Genomic DNA, 19,028 nt, shown 5'->3' with positions numbered 1-19,028 from the left:
TAATAATGATAATGATGATAATAATAATAATAACAATAATAATAGAAATGATGATAATAATAATAGTAATAATGATAATGATAATAATAATAATAATAATGATAATAATAATAATAATAATAATAATAATAATAATAATAATAATAATAATAATAATAATGATAATAATAATAATAATAATAATTATAATGATAATGATAATAATAATAATAATGATAATAATAATAATAATAATAATAATAATAATAATAATAATAATAATAATAATAATAATAATAGTAATAATAATAATAAGAATGATGATAATAATAATGATAATGATAATAATAATGGTAATAATAGTAATGTTTCTATCTATTCTCTTGTTTTTCTTACGCTATAAATCGCTTTCAAAATTATTTTCTTATTCTCCCTAAAGTTTGTTGCTACTCGCTTACCGCGGTTATATTTCTTTTTTCCTTTTTTAGCTCCTGGAACTTCCTCTTGACCCCTGCCTCTTTCTCTTGTACATTTTCCACTCACTCGCACACCATCCCTATAAGTAATGTCCATGCAACTCTCTCCTCTTACACAAGCATCTTAAATCCATCAACCCACAACTCGCTACTCTAATTCACCTACCCATCACCAACCTTCCGCATACCATATACCTCTTTCGTACATGCAAGAATTGCGTCTCCAAACAACTTCCATTCTTCATGTTATCTTCCATTAGTATAATCTTTCTCATGTTATCTCTTTAAACAAGCGTCTTTACCAAACTCATTTACTTTCACCACCATCCTCTTTACACAAACACATCAGTTCCTCTTTTCCGGACAAGAGAACGAATGAGAACATTGGTGGAGGAGACAAATGGGAATGTCATAACAGGAAAGAGATGCGGTGAAAAGGAGATGCAGCGAATCCTTCAAAAGGAGTGTTGAATTTTTTTTGATGACAGGTGTTTGGAGCCGGAGGTCATCTGTTCCACAGATTTTTAGATTAATGCTTTTGTGAGATGTCAGTTTGTGTTCCTTTCACTTAGGCTTGGATCCATGGCACACATGTTTCCCATAGTTTCTGCTTTGAGACCGACCACATGAGGCCTGACCGTTATGATACTTTCGCTCGTCTTCGTGCAGCCAGTCTGTGGATTGTTTTTATGATACCCATAGTATTTTCACCCGAAAAGGTCATAACTAGGGTATATTTGCCCGTTCCATGTCTTTAGCTATAAAAAACAGGCTGTCTTCACACTGATTAGTCTATTAATTACTAATGATATTCATATGGCTAAGATGGAGATGTTCTTCCTGTGGTCTGTTTCAGCACAGATGGCTCAGTTGTGGTGCTGAACAGCAGATCAGGGACAAGGGATATCTAATAGCAGGAGTTCCTCATTTACTGTTGTCTATGATATCTGCATTTCTTTTTCTTTTTTCCTTTAATTTTATACTCAATTTTTTCTATAACATATCTTTTTTTTCGAAGGTAACATGATCTCTGGAACCAGACGTCTATTGATTTTCATTCACATGCTGAATCAGTTTATCTCTCACTCTCTCCTCACACCCCAACATACCTCCATGTGGTCGCTGTTATTGGTTTCTTCAGTGCATCCATAACGCTTGAATTTGCCTTTGTATTGGACTGCTGTATTTTCGAGCTCGGTTCTACTGTTTCATCACCTCGCAGTAATTTTTTCGTATCCCTTCCATGGGCATACACTTTTCTGTCGTGTTACCATTTTTGCTATATTTCTACCCAATAGATTGCTGACATAAATTCTCAGAAAGCCCCATATATCCTTTACCGATCGCTCTTACCAGTATCAGTACAAACTTATTGTTTGCCATATTCTATTTTCATCTATACTACGCACAGTTATGGTCATCCTCGTATCATTATAGACAAGTATTGGCCATACTCAAACTCAGTGACGACCACTAAATGTAGCGATCATTCCCTGACCTCTTCCTATCCTTTGAGGTAATTCTCAACTGTCATCTTCTCTTATCCACCATCTTCCTGTAGTACACCATTCCATCCATTTCAGAGTGTATCCTTAATGATTTGTTATTATCTTAACACGATAACAAAAAATATTATGTGGTCTTAGCCTATAACCTACTATATATCTAGTGGGCACTTCCCACCAATTTTGCAGTCAACTACGCTCTTCCTCCATGCCTTTTTCGATAAAATCCCCCCTTCCAACAGAAGCTCTGGAATATCTATACTTGCTTTAAGGTAACACGTGGAAACTACCTACCTGAATCAGTAACTGGCGTCAATGCTGTATGTACTCTGCCTCCGCCACTTTTGAAATCATAAGTTTATCTCTGATCTGTCGATTGATGAGTAATGTTAACACTCTTTCACTCACCTTTGTCTCATCATGAATAAAAGCAGACAATTGAGCCTCCTAAGTAATCAGAATCATTCCTCTGGACCTGTAATTTTGATCTAGATTAATTTTCATTTGCCCTCCATAGTGTGGTAAAAACTGAGGATGACCACTCAGGTTAACATCGTAACTCCCTAAGATTTAACAAAACCGTGCGGTTTTTTTCATTACCAAGGAGATAGTTGGGAGCGTTGAGTTCCTTGAGGAAGACGAAGAGATAACTCTCAATGAAACCCCAGTTGCAGCCCAGCAGTAGCATCATGACCAGGAATAGGTCGATCTCTACCTTTGTCACCAACTCCTTTAAATCCTGCAGAAGGGTCTTACTTGACGTCTCCACCTGGGATAAAATGGAAACACCTGTTGCTTTGATCTCTAAGGCACTGAAGTACGAGGGTAGTCCAATGAATAAATGCATTTAGGTATATATTTCCTGAAAAGAAAAAATGTAAATGAATGCACCAGATACACACAAATGTAAATATTCATTAAAAGTGGACAACGTACATACATCAGTATATGTGATTAATTCAAAACATGTGCTTAGTGATTAATTCAAAACATCTGCTTAGTGAGCCTGCACTTTAGTGGTTGTCAAGTTGCACTCCTCTGACTAAGGTAGCTGTCTTTTCTTTCTGCCTTCCTAACATGTGGACTCCTGGTATTCTGTCCACAAACAAACAATCTCTCCATGTCATATGTAACACCTGACAACACAACTCACGCAGCTCATTCTTCGTAACTCTAGATTTCCCTGTGGTGAGCACTATGCGATAGCCGTGCCTTTTGGCAAAATTGTAGGATCAGTAAAGAGAAGTTGCAGGTAGGAACATTTAGGCAGGATTATTAGGAAGAAACATTAGGTAAAAGCAGTGTGTAGGAGCATTAGATACAAGCAGTCACTGGGAACATTAGATAGGAGCCTCTGCAAAGACTACGCTAGACTTACCTTCTGCCAGTGGCCTGTTAAGGATGAGGCACAAAAAACTAAGAAGCCGCACAGGAGTTCTTTAGTTAAGGAGACGCTGTTGCCGTGGCGACCCCTTTGAGGGAATTCCAATTTTAGCAGGCGTCATATATATAGATACGATATTGGAGGGTATTATGTGTTATATGGAAGTATGCGCTCATATGCACTATATTTGTGGTATGTACGAAAGTGGTATATGGTATGCGGAAGGTGGGTGACGGGCAGGTGAAAAAAGTAACGAGTTGTGGGATGATGGATTTAAGACGCTTGTGAAAGAGAGGAGAGAGTTGCATGGACATTACCTATAGGGGTGGTGTGTGAGTGAGTGGAAAATGTACAAGAGAAAGAGGCAGGGGTCAAGAGGAAGTTTCAGGAGCTAAAAAAGAGAAAAAAGAAAATAGCCGCGGTAAGCGAGTATTAACAAACTTTAGGGAGAGTAAGAAAGTAATCTTGAAAGCGATTTATAGTTTGTGAAAAACAAGAGATAAATGGAAACATTCTTATTATCAATATTATTATTATTATTATTATTATTATTATTATATTATTATTATTATTATTATTATTATTATTATTATTATTATCATTATTATTATTATTATTATCATTATTATTATTATTATCATTATTATTATTATTATTATTATTATTATTATTATTATTATTATTATCATTATCATTATTATTATTTTATTATTATCATTATTATTATTATTATTATTATTAGTATTATGATTATCATTATCATTGTTATTATTTTTACTATTAGCATTACTATTAATATTATTATTATCATTTTATTATTATTTTATTATTATTATTACTATCATTATCATTATTATTATTATCATTATTATTACTTTTATTATTATTATTATTATCATTATTATTATTGTATCTGTAAAATGAAATCTACTGGATTCGTGAGCCTCATGGGAACTGACAGGTCTAGACCCCGTTGCTCATGTACGTGAGACAAATGGTATTCGATTCCTTAGCGATCGAATAGTCATTTCCCTATTAGGGGCAATCATAGCCTAGCCGTAGCGCTTTTGCCTAACAAGCATAAGGTTCTGGGTTCGAACCGTGGATGTTGAATGTTTATGTGTTCACTAAAAGCGCGTTCATGTGCACTAATTTCGTGTCCATATCCACCACGTTTGCACAGTTAGGTTCTGTAAAATCCTTTCTGCTGGTAATGAGAGACTGATGGGATATGACCGTTGCTCATGGATGTGAGCTAAAGAGTATTCGATAACTTAGTGATCGAACAGTCATTTCCCTATTAGGGCGATCATAGCCTAGCAGTAGCGCTTCCGCCTACCACTCATAAGGTCCTGGGTTTGAATCCTGGACCTTTGCGTGGTTGTCGGAAATACTAACAGTTACACTATTATCGCTCCTTAAAGGAATATGGCTTTTCGATAACAAGTCATTTCCCTATTAAGGGGATCATAGCCAAGTTGTTGGAGAGCATCAATTGTTCCATGATATCCGTGCTCATATGCACTGTATTCGTATGTATATATATATAAATGTATATATATATATATATATATATATATATATATATATATATATATATATATATATATATATATATATATATATCTTTTTTTTTATTGTTATTTTGCTTTGTCGCTGCCCCCCGTGCCCGAGAGGTAGTGCAAGTAAACAGACAAAAGAAATGGCCCAACCCACCCCCACACACATGCACACACACACACACGTCCAGACACGCAAACATATACATCCACACATCCCAACGTACACACATATATATACACAAACAGACACACACATATACACACATGCGCACAATTTTTTTTCTTTTTCTTTTGCCGCTGTCTCCCGCGTTTGCGGGGTGGCGTAGGGAAATATTTATTCATTATTTATTTTGCTTTGTCGCTGTCTCCCGCGTTAGCGAGGTAGCGCAAGGAAACAGACGAAAGAATGGCCCAACCCGCCCACATACACATGTATATACATACATGTCCACACACGCACAACATACATACCTATACATCTCAATGTACACATATATATACACACACAGACATATACATATATACACATGTACATAATTCATACTGTCTGCCTTTATTTGTTCCCATCGCCACCTCGCCACACATGGAATAACAGCCCCCTCCCCCCTCATGTGTACGAGGTAGCGCTAGGAAAAGACAACAAAGGCCCCATTCGTTCACACTCAGTCGCTAGCTCTCATGTAATAGTGCACTGAAACCACAGCTCCCTTTCCACATCCAGGCCACACACACTTTGCATGGTATACCCCAGACGCTTCACATGCCCTGATTCAATCCATTGACAGCACGTCAACCCCTGTATACCACATCGTTCCAATTCACTCTATTCCTTGCACGCCTTTCACCATCTTGCATGTTCAGGCCCCGATCACTCAAAACCTTTTTCACTCCATCTTTCCACCTCCAATTTGGTCTCCCACTTCTCCTCGTTCCCTCCACCTCTGACACATATATCCTCTTGGTCAATCTTTCCCCACTCATTCTCTCCATGTGACCAAACCATTTCAAAACACCCTCTTCTGCTCTCTCAACCACGCTCTTTTTATTTCCACACATCTCTCTCACCCTTACATTACTTACTAGATCAAACCACCTCACACCACATATTGTCCTCAAACATCTCATTTCCAGCACATCCACCCTCCTGCGCACAACTCTATCCATAGCCCACGCCTCGCAACCATACAACATTGTTGGAAACCACTATTCCTTCAAACATACCCATTTTTGCTTTCCGAGATAATGTTCTCGACTTCCAAACATTCTTCAAGGCTCCCAGAATTTTCGCCCCCTCTCCCACCCTATGATTCACTTCCGCTTCCATGGTTCCATCCGCTGCCAGATCCACTCCCATATATCTAAAACACTTCACTTCCTCCAGCAAGCTTACCTCAAATTGATTGCCCTCAACCCCACTGTACCCAATAACCTTTCTCTTTTCGCATTTTCTCTTAACTTTTTCTTTTACAACTTTACAAAATCAGTACCGTTTGGGTTTCTCCCTGAATTTATCCACCCGGCTTTATCATCAGCGAAAAAATAACTCATTTCCCCAAACTCTTCATTTACAATAGAAGCTACTTGCCTCTTTCAAAATTTTTTCGTTCCCCCCCTAACAACCCTCCAAAAACAAAATTTAAAAAACCATGGAGACATCACACACCCTGTCGCAAAACCACATTCACTAGAACCAATCATTTTCCCTCTTCCTAACGTACCTGCCTTACATCCTCGAAAAAACTTTTCACTGCTTCTAAAAAATGCCCCCACCCAATATTTTAAATTTCCTTCGAAGCATTTATCACTTATCTTTTGTTTCCCCGATCAAAAATGCCACATACAAACCTTTGTTTCAAATTTATTTTTACATACTTTCTTCGAAGAAAACACCTGCCACACATCCTCTACCACTCTGAAAACTACATGACCCCCCAATTGATGCTCTTTACATGCTTTCACCCTTAAATCAATACCCTCTATATTTTTTTCGGGTACTAAAACAAATTTCCCTCTGTAATTTGGCCCACTCTTATTCCCTTTGCCTTTGTACAATGGCATTTGCACGCTTTTCGCAACCTCAGGACCTCACCATGATTCTTCTACATTAAATAACCTTCCAACCAGTCCCCAAATGCAGTCCCCCCCCCTTTTTTTTAATAGATTCAGTGCAATACCATCCAAACCTGCTCCCTTTTCCCGGCTTTCATCTACCGAAAAGCTTTTACTACTCTTTCTGTTTCCCAAATCATTTTCCTAACCTCTCACTTTACACCCACCTCGCCCAAACACCCTTTTTAGATCTATCTTAAAAAAAAAAACACATTCAAAAAACCTTAAAATTTACTACCCCAATTCCTTTCACCCCCACTATTGTTTCACTCCCCATTAGGCCCTTCACAAAATTTCCCCATTTGTCCTTGTCTTACCACTTTATTTACCCCCTTTAAAAACATCTTTTTTTTTTCTCCCTAAATTTAATGATACTCTCTAAACCCCAACTCTCTTTCCCTTTTTTTTCCCTTTGCCCCTTTCTCTTGACCTCCTGTCTCTTTGTTTATACTTTCCCCATCAATTGCATTCTTTCCCTGCAAAATGCCCAATGCCTCTCTCTTCTTTTTCACAAAATTTTTCTTATTTTTATCCCCCCACCCCTCCCTTTCAAATCAACCCACCTCCCGCTTCTCATGCCCAAGCTTTGGCACCCCACTGTTTCCCCTAATTACCCCATTCCCCCCCCACTCCCCTTTTTCCCATTGCTCTCACCTTTTTTCATTCTGTACTCGTTTTCCCCGGGTACTTCCTCACAAATTTCCCCTTTCCCAAGCCACTTACTCTCACCACCCTCTTCACCAAACATTCACTCTTCTTTTCTAAAAACCGTAGAATTTCACCTTAGCCTCCACAAGTTAATGATCAGACATCCTCCAGTTGCCCTCTCGCACTTTAACACCCAAAAAGTCTCTTTTCGCGGCCTGTCTTTTTAACTGTAACCCAATAACGCTTTTGGGCCATCTCTCCTCCTATAGTGTACCTATGTTTTCTCGCTTTTTAACCAAGTATTCCCAAATCAGCCCCCTTTTCAGACTAAATCTACAGCTCTTCATATTTTTTTTTAAAACTCACCAAATGTATACCAATTTTTTTCCCTTCCACATTCTAACTTTGCATTCAAAACACCATACTATAACCGGTCTTTTGCATCAAAACCCTAACCACTCTTCATCTGCTCCCAAAACACTTGCCTTCTGATCTTTTCTTCCATGCCCGGTGCATAACCAATAATTTACCATCTGTCTCCATCAAATTCAGTTTTACCCATATTTAAACGGAATTTTTCTTACTTACTTCTACACATACCCCACAAAAAACCTGTTTCAGGGTATTTACTCCTTCCCTTGTGTTGTCTTCTAAGACATTCCCCAAAACCACTCTTCCCCTTTACCCTTGGATTCGTTTTACTCGAGCCAAAACTCCCGTTTCCTTTTTCAAACTACACCCATCTCTCCTTTTTTTACCTTGGTTTTAAACCACCCATTTGACACCCCCTCTGGTCTAGAGGAGGTGAGTATCCCCCCGTGGGGCTCCTTCTGTTTCCCCCTTTTTGAAAGTTAAAAAAACAGGGAGGGGAGGATTTCTGGTCCGCTCCCCTCCCCCCTATCGCCTTAAAGACATGTGAGGAATGCGTGGGAAGAAATTTTTTACCGCTATCCCCAGGGATAATTATTTATATTTATTTTATATTAAATTTTTATATTTTTTATATTATATATATATATATATATTTATATTTAATTTAATTATATATATTATATTTTTTAATATTATTATATTTTTATATATATAATTTATATATTATTTAATACATATATTTTAAAATTATATTTATGTATATAAAATAAAAATTTTATTATATTTATATATATTAAATATGTGTATATAATAAAATTATATTATATTTATAAAATTTTATAATATTATATTATAATATATTTTTTTTTTCTTTTTTTTAAAAATATTCGCCCTTGCCGCGTTTGCGAGGGAGCGTTAAGAACAGGGGGACTGGGCCTTTTTTGGAATTCCTCACCTGGCCCCTCTGTTCCTTCTTTTGGAAAAAGAAAAAAAAAAAACGAGGGGGAGTTTCCACCCCCGCTCCCTCCCCTTTTAGTCGCCTTCTCGACACGCGGGGAAATCGTGGGAGTTTTCTTAATCCCCTATCCCCAGGGAGAATATTCCACGTTTTTCCCTGTGTGTGGTGGGAAGGCGAAAAAAAGGGGAGGAGGGGGGGTGGAAATCCCCCCCTTCTTTTTTTTTTTTTTTTTTTAATTTCCAAAAAAAAGGAAAGAGGGCCCGTGTGAGGATTTCCCAAAAAAAAGGTCCAGTCCTTTGTTTTTAACGCTCCTCGCAAACGGGGAAATGGGTATATTTTTTAAAGAAAAAGAATTTTAAAAATTATATATAATATTATATTATATATATATATTAAAATAATTTTATATATATATTAATATATATTTATTTTAAAATTATATATACGAGAAAAAGGGAGAGATAGATAGTGTGTTTGAGGAAAGGAACCTGGATGTTTTGGCTCTGAGTGAAACGAAGCTCAAGGGTAAGGGGAAGAGTGGTTTGAGAATGTTTTGGGATTAAAGTCACGGGTTAGTGAGAAGACAAGAGCAAGGGAAAGAGAGTAGTAGTACTCTTGAAACAGGAGCGGTGAGAGTATGGGTTAGAGTGTAAGAAAGTGAACTCCTGATTGATATGGGTAAAACTGAAAGTGGATGGAGAGAGATGGGTGTATATTCACCTGGGCATGAGAAGAAAGATCATGAGAGGCAAGTGCTTTTGGGGAGCAGCTGAGTGGGGGTGTCAGTATTTTTAAATTTGCACGAGGATGGGTTTATAGTAATGGGTTGATTTGAATGCAAAGGTAAGTAAGGTGGTCGTTAAAGGGAAATTTAATTGGGTGTACATGGGGTTTTGTTCAGTGTTGTAAATGGAAATGGTGAAGAGCTTGTAGATTTATGTGCTGAGAAAGGACTGGTGATTGGGAATACCTGCTTTAAAAAGAGAGATATACATAAGTACATGTATGTAAGTAGGAGAGATGGCTAGAGATCGTTATTGGATTACATGTTAATTGATTGGCGCGCGAAAGAGAGACTTTTGGATGTTAATGTGCTGAGAGGTGCAACTGGAGGGATGTCTGATCATTATCTTGTGTAGGCGAAGGTGAAGGTTTGTAGAGGTTTTCAGAAAAGAAGAGATAATGTTGGGGTGAAGAGAGTGGTGAGAGTAAGTGAGCTTAGGAAGGATACTTGTGTGAGGAAGTACCAGGAGAGACTGAGTACAGAATGGAAAAAGGTGAGAACAAAGGACATAAGAGGAGTGTGGGAGGAATGGGATGTATTTAGGCAAGCAGTGATGGGTTGCGCAAAAGATGTTTGTCATGAGAACCGTGGGAGGTGGGCATATTAGAAAGGGTAGTGAGTGGTGAGAAAAGAAGTAAGATTATTAGTGAAAGAGAAGAGAGAGACATTTGAACGATTTTTGCGGGGAAATAATGCAAATGAGTGGGAGGTGTATAAAATAAAGAGGCAAGAGGTCAAAAGAAAGGCGCAAGAGGTGAAAAAGCGAGCAAATGAGAGTTGGGGTGAGATAGTACCCTTTAAAATTTTAGGGGGAATAAAAGTGTTTTGGAATGAGGAAAATTTAAAGTGCTTAAGACAGGGAAACAAAGGGGGAACATCAGTGAAGCGGGTTTACGGGGAGGTGATTACAAGTAGTGGGTGAAGTGAGAAGGAGATTTGGGGTGAGTATTTTGAAGGTTTGTTTAATGTGTTTTAAAGTGTTGACTGGCATACACTAAACCTTACAAATATTAAGGGCCCTCATTACTTGATTACTGTATTTTCAACAAAGTCTTTTAGTAATTTAGAAAAATACAGTAGATTTAAGTAAAGATGATATGATATTTCCAAGGGTTTAGTGTTATACCAGTTTGTCAAACCAGGGGGAAGCTAATTGCCTAAAAAATTCATAAGAGCTATTAATACCTTCAAAAAGACAGGGTATAATATTACTAAAGCAGATAAGGCTAACACTGTTGTGATTTTAGAAAAAGTAACTTTTTTATCTAAAATGAAAGGTTTTTTCTAATGATAACACAACATATTCTAAACTTAGTAGAAATCCCTTGAAGCAGTTAAATTTTCACTTCAATAAAAAAATGAAGTTGTTGTTGAAAGGTTCATTTCTCTAATCAAAAATTTGTCATCTTTGTCCCCTTCATTGCCATATATGTATGGACTTATCAAAACACATAAACAAAATTTTCCAGCAAGGACCTATAGTGAGTTCAGTAGGCTCTATGGACATATAAATTATCAAAATGGTTAGTTTCCTTATTAAGCCCTTTAGTGGGTAAGGTATCAAATTCTAATATCATGAACAATGTAGATTTAGTCACAAGCTAAACAATATCAATATTAATTTTGATTTCAAAATGTTAGCTTTGATGTTTCCTCACTTTTCACTAAAGTTCCAGTTGATGACCTTTTAGAATATTTATTTGATGTCTTGGATGATATTCATTTACCTGTTTCAAAGTCTAATTTCATTGAGCTGATAGAATTGTGTATTAAAAGACTGCGTTTTTTTAATTTAATGGGGATTAAATTTGCTCAAAAATTTGGTATGGCAATGGGTAACCCTCTTTCACCTGTACTAAGTAATCTTTATATGGAATTTTTTGAAACAAAAAATTTCTAAAGGATATCTTACTTCTAAAGCAATTTGGTTTAGGTATTAGATGATGTTCTTTGTGTTTGGCCAACAAATGAAAATTTAAAAATATTTCTCCCTTACTTAACAATTTAGTACCTTCCATCAAATTTACTGTAGAAAAATGAAAATAATGGTATTTTTCCATTTTTAATTGCATGACCCATTAGACAAGGAAACAAGTTTAAGTTTAGCATATACAGAAAACCCACCAATGTATGCTCATATATCCATTATTACTCATCCAACATGACAGATTTAAAAATCATCATCATTTCAATCTATGTTCCAAAGGGCATTACGTATTTGCAGTCCAGCGTTTATTGATGATGAGTTTGAGAAGATATTATTTTATTGGATCTAAGTTAAAGTACCCTAGGTCTTTCATTGATAAACCCCTTAAGTTAGCAAAAAATTCATTTTATGAGTTGAGCCCAAACCTCCATTGACAACAAAAATTTCTTTTAGTTCTCCCTTTTAATAAAAATTTCACTTTGCTTCCTATGTTGTTAATCCTTTAATGTAAATGTTCCCTTTTTAGCAACAATAATACTTTAAAGAATATCTAAATCAGGAATGCACCAGAAAATTCTCATGGTTGATCTAAAAAGTTCCTTGTGGAAACAGTGATAAATTTATGTTGGGCAGATTGGTAAGGATCATTCTGTTAGACTTAAGCAACATAAATATAGTATAAGAACGGGACAGAATCAAATGCCTTGTTTATCATGTTAAAAACTAGGATATATCTTTGGGACTGGAGAAAACGCCACCTCAGTTGTTAACTCTAACTCTATTCCCAAAGAGAAAATATTGGAATCTTCTATTTTTAAAATACACAAAGAATTATAATCTTAATATTAGTGATGTCTGTAGAAATTAGATAACTTTATTGTTGATAAGTTTTGTAAAATGATAAGTTTATGAACGTTCGTTGTATGTTTTGGAAATCACATGTTTACCAAATGGCGTCCTAGCTTCGTCTCTTCATGTAAATAACTGACTGTTATATTTCTCTATTGTGTCCCCCCTGATGATGTGATTATTACACAAAATTTGCCCCTTGGGAAGTTTTCGTGTTTTTTTTCCCCCGTGGACTCATAGGAATATCTTGATCACGCGAAAAATTGTGATCCTTTCCAACATGGATTCCACACGGCTCTTCTATTATTCTCTACAATCTGTCCTGGACTTTCTCCTTTCGTTACTGCTTTCTCCAAATCGCTATAAAGGCTCACCAACTGAAGTTACTTTTTGAATTCCTTGGGAAAATGCCTTGATGAACAAGTGATGCCAAGATCTGTTCCTACCTCAACGTTTGTTGCAGCTGCTGATCGACCTTTTGACCAATTTCAAATTATTATTTTTAAAGATAGATATTAAATTTCAAAGAAACTTGAAATGGAGGAAGCTTTTCGCATTTCAAGAGAGAAGAAACTTCCCTTCAAATGAGAATACCGACACATGGAAGAACCGGATGTTGGACTATTGCAATGATAAATTTAAGGAAAGAACGTAATAGGCTACAATTGTCACTAAATCGTATTTGGGGACCATCTTATTGAAACAGCGACTAGCCCAAGAACACAAACCATCTTTTGGGTAAACCTGTCAAATTAAACAACTAGTATAGTTTCCCTTGTGTGCATTAGGCTATGGTTTTAAGTTTTGTGTGCTCTAAAAGAGAAGCCAGCTGTGTTGATGCCCACAAAGTCTTTTAGTAATTTAGAAAAATACAGTAATTTAAGTAATGATGATATTGATATTTCCAAGGGTTTAGTGTATACCAGTTTGTCAAAACCAGTGGAAGCTAATTGCCCTAAAAAATTCATAAGAGCTATTAATACCTTCAAAAAAGACAAGGGTATACATATTACTAAAGCAGATAAGGCTAACACTGTTGTGATTTTAGACAAAAGTAACTATTTATCTAAAATGAATGGTCTTCTAAATGATAACACAACATATTCTAAACTTAGTAGAAATCCCTTAGAAGCAGTTAATTCTCACTTCAATAAAGAAATGAAGTTGTTGTTGAAAGGTATCATTTCTCTAATCAAAAATTTGTCATCTTTGTCCCCTTCATTGCCATATATGTATGGACTTATCAAAACACATAAACAAAATTTTCCAGCAAGACCTATAGTGAGTTCAGTAGGCTCTATGACATATAAATTATCAAAATGGTTAGTTTCCTTATTAAGCCCTTTAGTGGGTAAGGTATCAAATTCTAATATCATGAACAATGTAGATTTAGTCAACAAGCTAAACAATATCAATATTAATTTTGATTTCAAACTAGTTAGCTTTGATGTTTCCTCACTTTTCACTAAAGTTCCAGTTGATGACCTTTTAGAATATTTATTTGATGTCTTGGATGATATTCATTTACCTGTTTCAAAGTCTAATTTCATTGAGCTGATAGAATTGTGTATAAAAGACTGCGTATTTTAATTTAATGGGGATTATTATGCTCAAAAATTTGGTATGGCAATGGGTAACCCTCTTTCACCTGTACTAAGTAATCTTTATATGGAATTTTTTGAAACAAAATTACTAAAGGATATCTTACCTTCTAATGCAATTTGGTTTAGGTATCTAGATGATGTTCTTTGTGTTTGGCCAACAAATGAAAATTTACAAATATTTCTCCCCTTACTTAACAATTTAGTACCTTCCATCAAATTTACTGTAGAAAATGAAAATAATGGTATGTTACCATTTTTACATTGCATGATCCATAGACAAGGAAACAAGTTTAAGTTTAGCATATACAGAAAACCCACCAATGTATGCTCATATATCCATTATTACTCATCCCAACATGACAGAGTTAAATCATCATCATTTCAATCTATGTTCCTAAGGGCATTACGTATTTGCAGTCCAGCGTTTATTGATGATGAGTTTGAGAAGATATATTTTATTGGATCTAAGTTAAAGTACCCTAGGTCTTTCATTGATAAATCCCTTAAGTTAGCAAAGAGATCATTTTATAGAGTTGAGCCCAAACCTCCCATTGACAACAAGAATCTTTTAGTTCTCCCTTTTAATAATAATTTCACTTTGCTTCCTATGTTGCTTAAATCCTTTAATGTAAATGTTGCCTTTAGCAACAATAATACTATAAAGAATATCTCAATCAGGAATGCACCAGAAAATTCTCATGGTTGCATCTATAAAGTTCCTTGTGGAAACAGTGATAAATTTCATGTTGGGCAGATTGGTAAGGATCATTCTGTTAGACTTAAGCAACATAAATATAGTATAAGAACGGGACAAGAATCAAATGCCTTGTTTAATCATGTTAAAAACTATGATCATATCATTGACTGGAGTAACGCCACCTCAGTTGTTAACTCTAACTCTATTACCAAGAGAAATATCATTGAATCTTCTATTATTAAATACACAAAGAATTATAATCTTAATATTAGTGATAGTCTGTAGAAATTAGATAACTTTATTGTTGATAAGATTTGTAAAATGATAAGTTTATGAACGCTCGTTGTATGTTTTGGACAATCACATGTTTACCAAATGGCGTCCTAGCTTCGTCTCTTCGATGTAAATCAACTGACTGTTATATTTCTCTATTGTGTCTCCCCTGATGATGTGATTATTACACAAAAGTGCACTTGGGAAGTTTTCGTGTTTCATTTTCCCCGTGGACTCATAGGAATATCTTGATCACGCGCAAAATTGTGATCCTTTCCAACATGGATTCCACACGGCTCTTCTATTATCTCTCTACAATCTGTCCTGGACTTTCTCCTTTCGTTACTGCTTTCTCCAAATCGCTAATAAAGGCTCACCAACTGAAGTTACTATTTGAATTCCTTAGGAAATGCCTTGATGAACAAGTGATGCCAAGATCTGTCCTACCTCAACGTTTGTTGCAGCTGTCTGATCGACCATTTGACCAATTTCAAATTATTATTTTAAAGATAGATATTGAATCAAAGAAACTTGAAATGGAGGAAGCTTTTCGCATTTCAAGAGAGAAGAAACTTGCCTTTCAAATGAGAATACCGACACACTGGAAGAACCGGATGTTGGACTATTGCAATGATGAATTAAGGAAAGAACGTAATAGGCTACAATTGTCACTAAATCGTAAGTTGGACCATCTTATTGAAAACAGCGACTAGACCAAGAACACAAACCCATCTTTTGTGGTAAACCTGTCTAATAAACAACTAGATATAGATTCCTTGTGTGCATTAGGCTATGGTTTAAGTTTTGTGTGCTCTAAAAGAGAAGCCAGCTGTGTTGATGTCACAAAGTCTTTTTGTAATTTAGAAAAATACAGTAATTTAAGTAACGATGATATTAATATCTGCAAGGGTTTAGTGTATGCCAGTTGGTCAAAACCAGTGGAAGCTAATTGCCCTAAAAGATTCATAAGAGCTATTAACACCTTAAAAAAAGACAAGGATATACATATTACTAAAGCAGATAAAGCTAACACTGTTGTGATTTTAGACAAAAGTAACTATTTATCTAAAATGAATGATCTTCTAAATGATAACACAACATATTCTAAACTTAGTAAAAATCCCTTAGAAGCAGTAAATTCTCACTTCAATAAAGAAATGACGTTGTTGTTGAAAGGTAACATTTCTCTTATCAATAATTTGTCATCTTTGTCCCCTTCATTGCCATATATGTATGGACTTATCAAAACACATAAACAAAATTTTCCAGCAAGACCTATAGTGAGTTCGGTAGGCTCCATGACATATAAATGATCAAAATGGTCAGTTTCCTTATCAAGCCCTTTAGTGGGTAAGGTATCAAATTCTAATATCATGAACAATGTAGATTTAGTCAACAAGCTAAACAATATCAATATTAATTTTGATTTCAAACTAGTTTGCTTTGATGTTTCCTCACTTTTCACTAAAGTTCCAGTTGATGATCTTTTAGAATATTTATTTGATGTCTTGGATGATATTCAATTACCTGTTTCAAAGTCTAATTTCATTGAACTGATAAAATTGTGTATAAAACACTGTGTATTTCAATTTAATGGAGATTATTATGCTCAAAAATTTGGTATGGCAATGGGTAACCCTCTTTCACCTGTACTAAGTAATCTTTATATGGAATTTTTTGAAACAAAATTACTAAAGGATATCTTACCTTCTAATGCAATATGGTTTAGGTATCTAGATGATGTTCTTTGTGTTTGGCCAACAAATGAAGATTTACAAATATTTCTCCCCTTACTTAACAATTTAGTACCTTCCATCAAATTTACTGTAGAAAATGAAAATAATGGTATGTTACCAATTTTAGATTGCATGATCCATAGACAAGGAAACAAGTTTAAGTTTAGCATATACAGAAAACCCACCAATGTATGCTCATATATCCATTATTACTCATATCAACATGACAGAGTTAAATCATCATCATTTCAATCTATGTTCCTAAGGGCATTACGTATTTGCAGTCCAGAGTTTATTGATGATGAATTTGAGAAGATATATTCTATTGGATCTAAGTTAATGTACCGTAGATCTTTCATTGATAAATCCCTTAAGTTAGCAAAGAAACCATTTTATAGAGTTGAGCCCAAACCTCCCATTGACACCGAGAATCTTTTAGTTCTCCCTTTTAATGATAATTTCACTTTGCTTCCCATGTTGCTTAAATCCTTTACTGTAAATGTTGCCTTTAGCAACAATAATGCTCTCAAGAATATCTTAATCAGGAATGCACCAGAAAATTCTCTTGATTGCATCTATAAAGTTCCTTGTGGAAACTGTGATAAATTTTATGTTGGTCAGACTGGTAAGGATCTTTCTCTTAGACTTAAGCAACAAGAATATAGTATAAGAACGGGACAAGAATCAAATGCCTTGTTTAATCATGTTAAAAACTATGATCATTGTATTGACTGGAGTAACGCCATCTTAGTTGTTAACTCTAGCTCTATTACCAAGAGAAATATCATTGAATCTTCTATTATTAGATACACAAAGAATTATAATCTTAATATTAGTGATGGTCTGTACAAATTAGATAACTTTATTGTTGATAAGATTTTTAAAATGATAAGTTTATGAACCCTCGATGTATGTTTTCGACAATCACATGTTTACCAAATGGCGTCCTAGCTTCGTCTCTTCGATGTATATCAACTGACTTGTATTTCTCTATTGTGTCTCCCCTGATGATGTGATTATTACACGAAAGTGCACCTGGGAACTTTTCGTGTTTCATTTTCCACGTGGACTCATATGAATATCTTGATCACGCCCAAAATTGAGATCCTTTCCAACATGGATTCCACACGGCTCTTCTATTACTTCTCTATAAGCTGTCCTGGACTTTCTCCTTTCGTTACTGCTTTCTCCAAATCGCTAATAAAGGCTCACCAACTGAAGTTACTATTTGAATTCCTTAGGAAATGCCTTGATGAACAAGTGATGCCAAGATCTGTCCTACCTCAACGTTTGTTGCAGCTGTCCGATCGACCATCTGACCAATTTCAAATTATTATTTTAAAGATAAATATTGAATTAAGGAAACTTGAAATGGAGGACGCTTTTCGCATTTCAAGAGAGAAGAAACGTGCCTTTCAAATGAGAATACCGACACACTGGAAGAACCGGATGTTGGACTATTGCTATGATGAATTAAAGAAAGAACGCAATTGGCTACAATTGTCACTAAATCGTAAGTTGGACATCTTATAGAAAACAGCGACTGGACCAAGAACACAAACCCATCTTTTGTGGTATACCTGTCTAATAAACAACTAGATAAAGATTCCTTGTGTGCATTAGGCCATGGTTTAAGTTTTGCGTGCTCTAACAGAGAAGCCAGCTGTGTTGATGTCACAAAGTCTTTTTGTAATTTAGAAAAATACAGTAATTTAAGTAATGATGATATTAATATTTGCAAGGGTTTAGTGTATGCCAGTTTGTCAAAACCAGTGGAAGCTAATTGCCCTAAAAGATTCATAAGAGCTATTAACACCTTAAAAAAAAGACAAGGATATACATATTACTAAAGCAGATAAGGCTAACACTATTGTGATTTTAGACAAAAGTAACTATTCATCTAAAATGAATGATCTTCTAAATGATAACACAACATATTCTAAACTTAGTAAAACTCCCTTAGAAGCAGTTAATTCTCATATCAATAAAGAAATGACGTTGTTGTTGAAAGGTAACATTTCTCTTATCAAAAATTTGTCATCTTTGTCCCCTTCATTGCCATATATGTATGGACTTATCAAAACACATAAACAAAATTTTCCAGCAAGACCTATAGTGAGTTCAGTAGGCTCCATCACATATGAATTATCAAAATGGTTAGTTTC

At 35.3% G+C, this 19,028-nt stretch overlaps 1 protein-coding gene across 1 annotated transcript in view; it reads right to left on the bottom strand.

The window, feature by feature from the left end:
• Positions 1 to 19,028, bottom strand: part of LOC139757505 (major facilitator superfamily domain-containing protein 6-like) — a 67,340-nt gene that overhangs the window by 20,857 nt on the left and 27,455 nt on the right. The window contains exon 3 of the mRNA XM_071678018.1: positions 2,561 to 2,729. Within this exon, the coding sequence (XP_071534119.1) occupies positions 2,561 to 2,729 (169 nt within the window). The remainder of the gene's footprint in view (positions 1 to 2,560; positions 2,730 to 19,028) is intronic.

Source organism: Panulirus ornatus, chromosome 27, assembly GCF_036320965.1.
Source record: "Panulirus ornatus isolate Po-2019 chromosome 27, ASM3632096v1, whole genome shotgun sequence".
Classification (NCBI taxonomy): domain Eukaryota; kingdom Metazoa; phylum Arthropoda; class Malacostraca; order Decapoda; family Palinuridae; genus Panulirus; species Panulirus ornatus.
The sequence above is the reverse complement of the archived record's forward strand: the minus strand, read 5'-3'. Positions and strand labels throughout refer to the sequence as shown.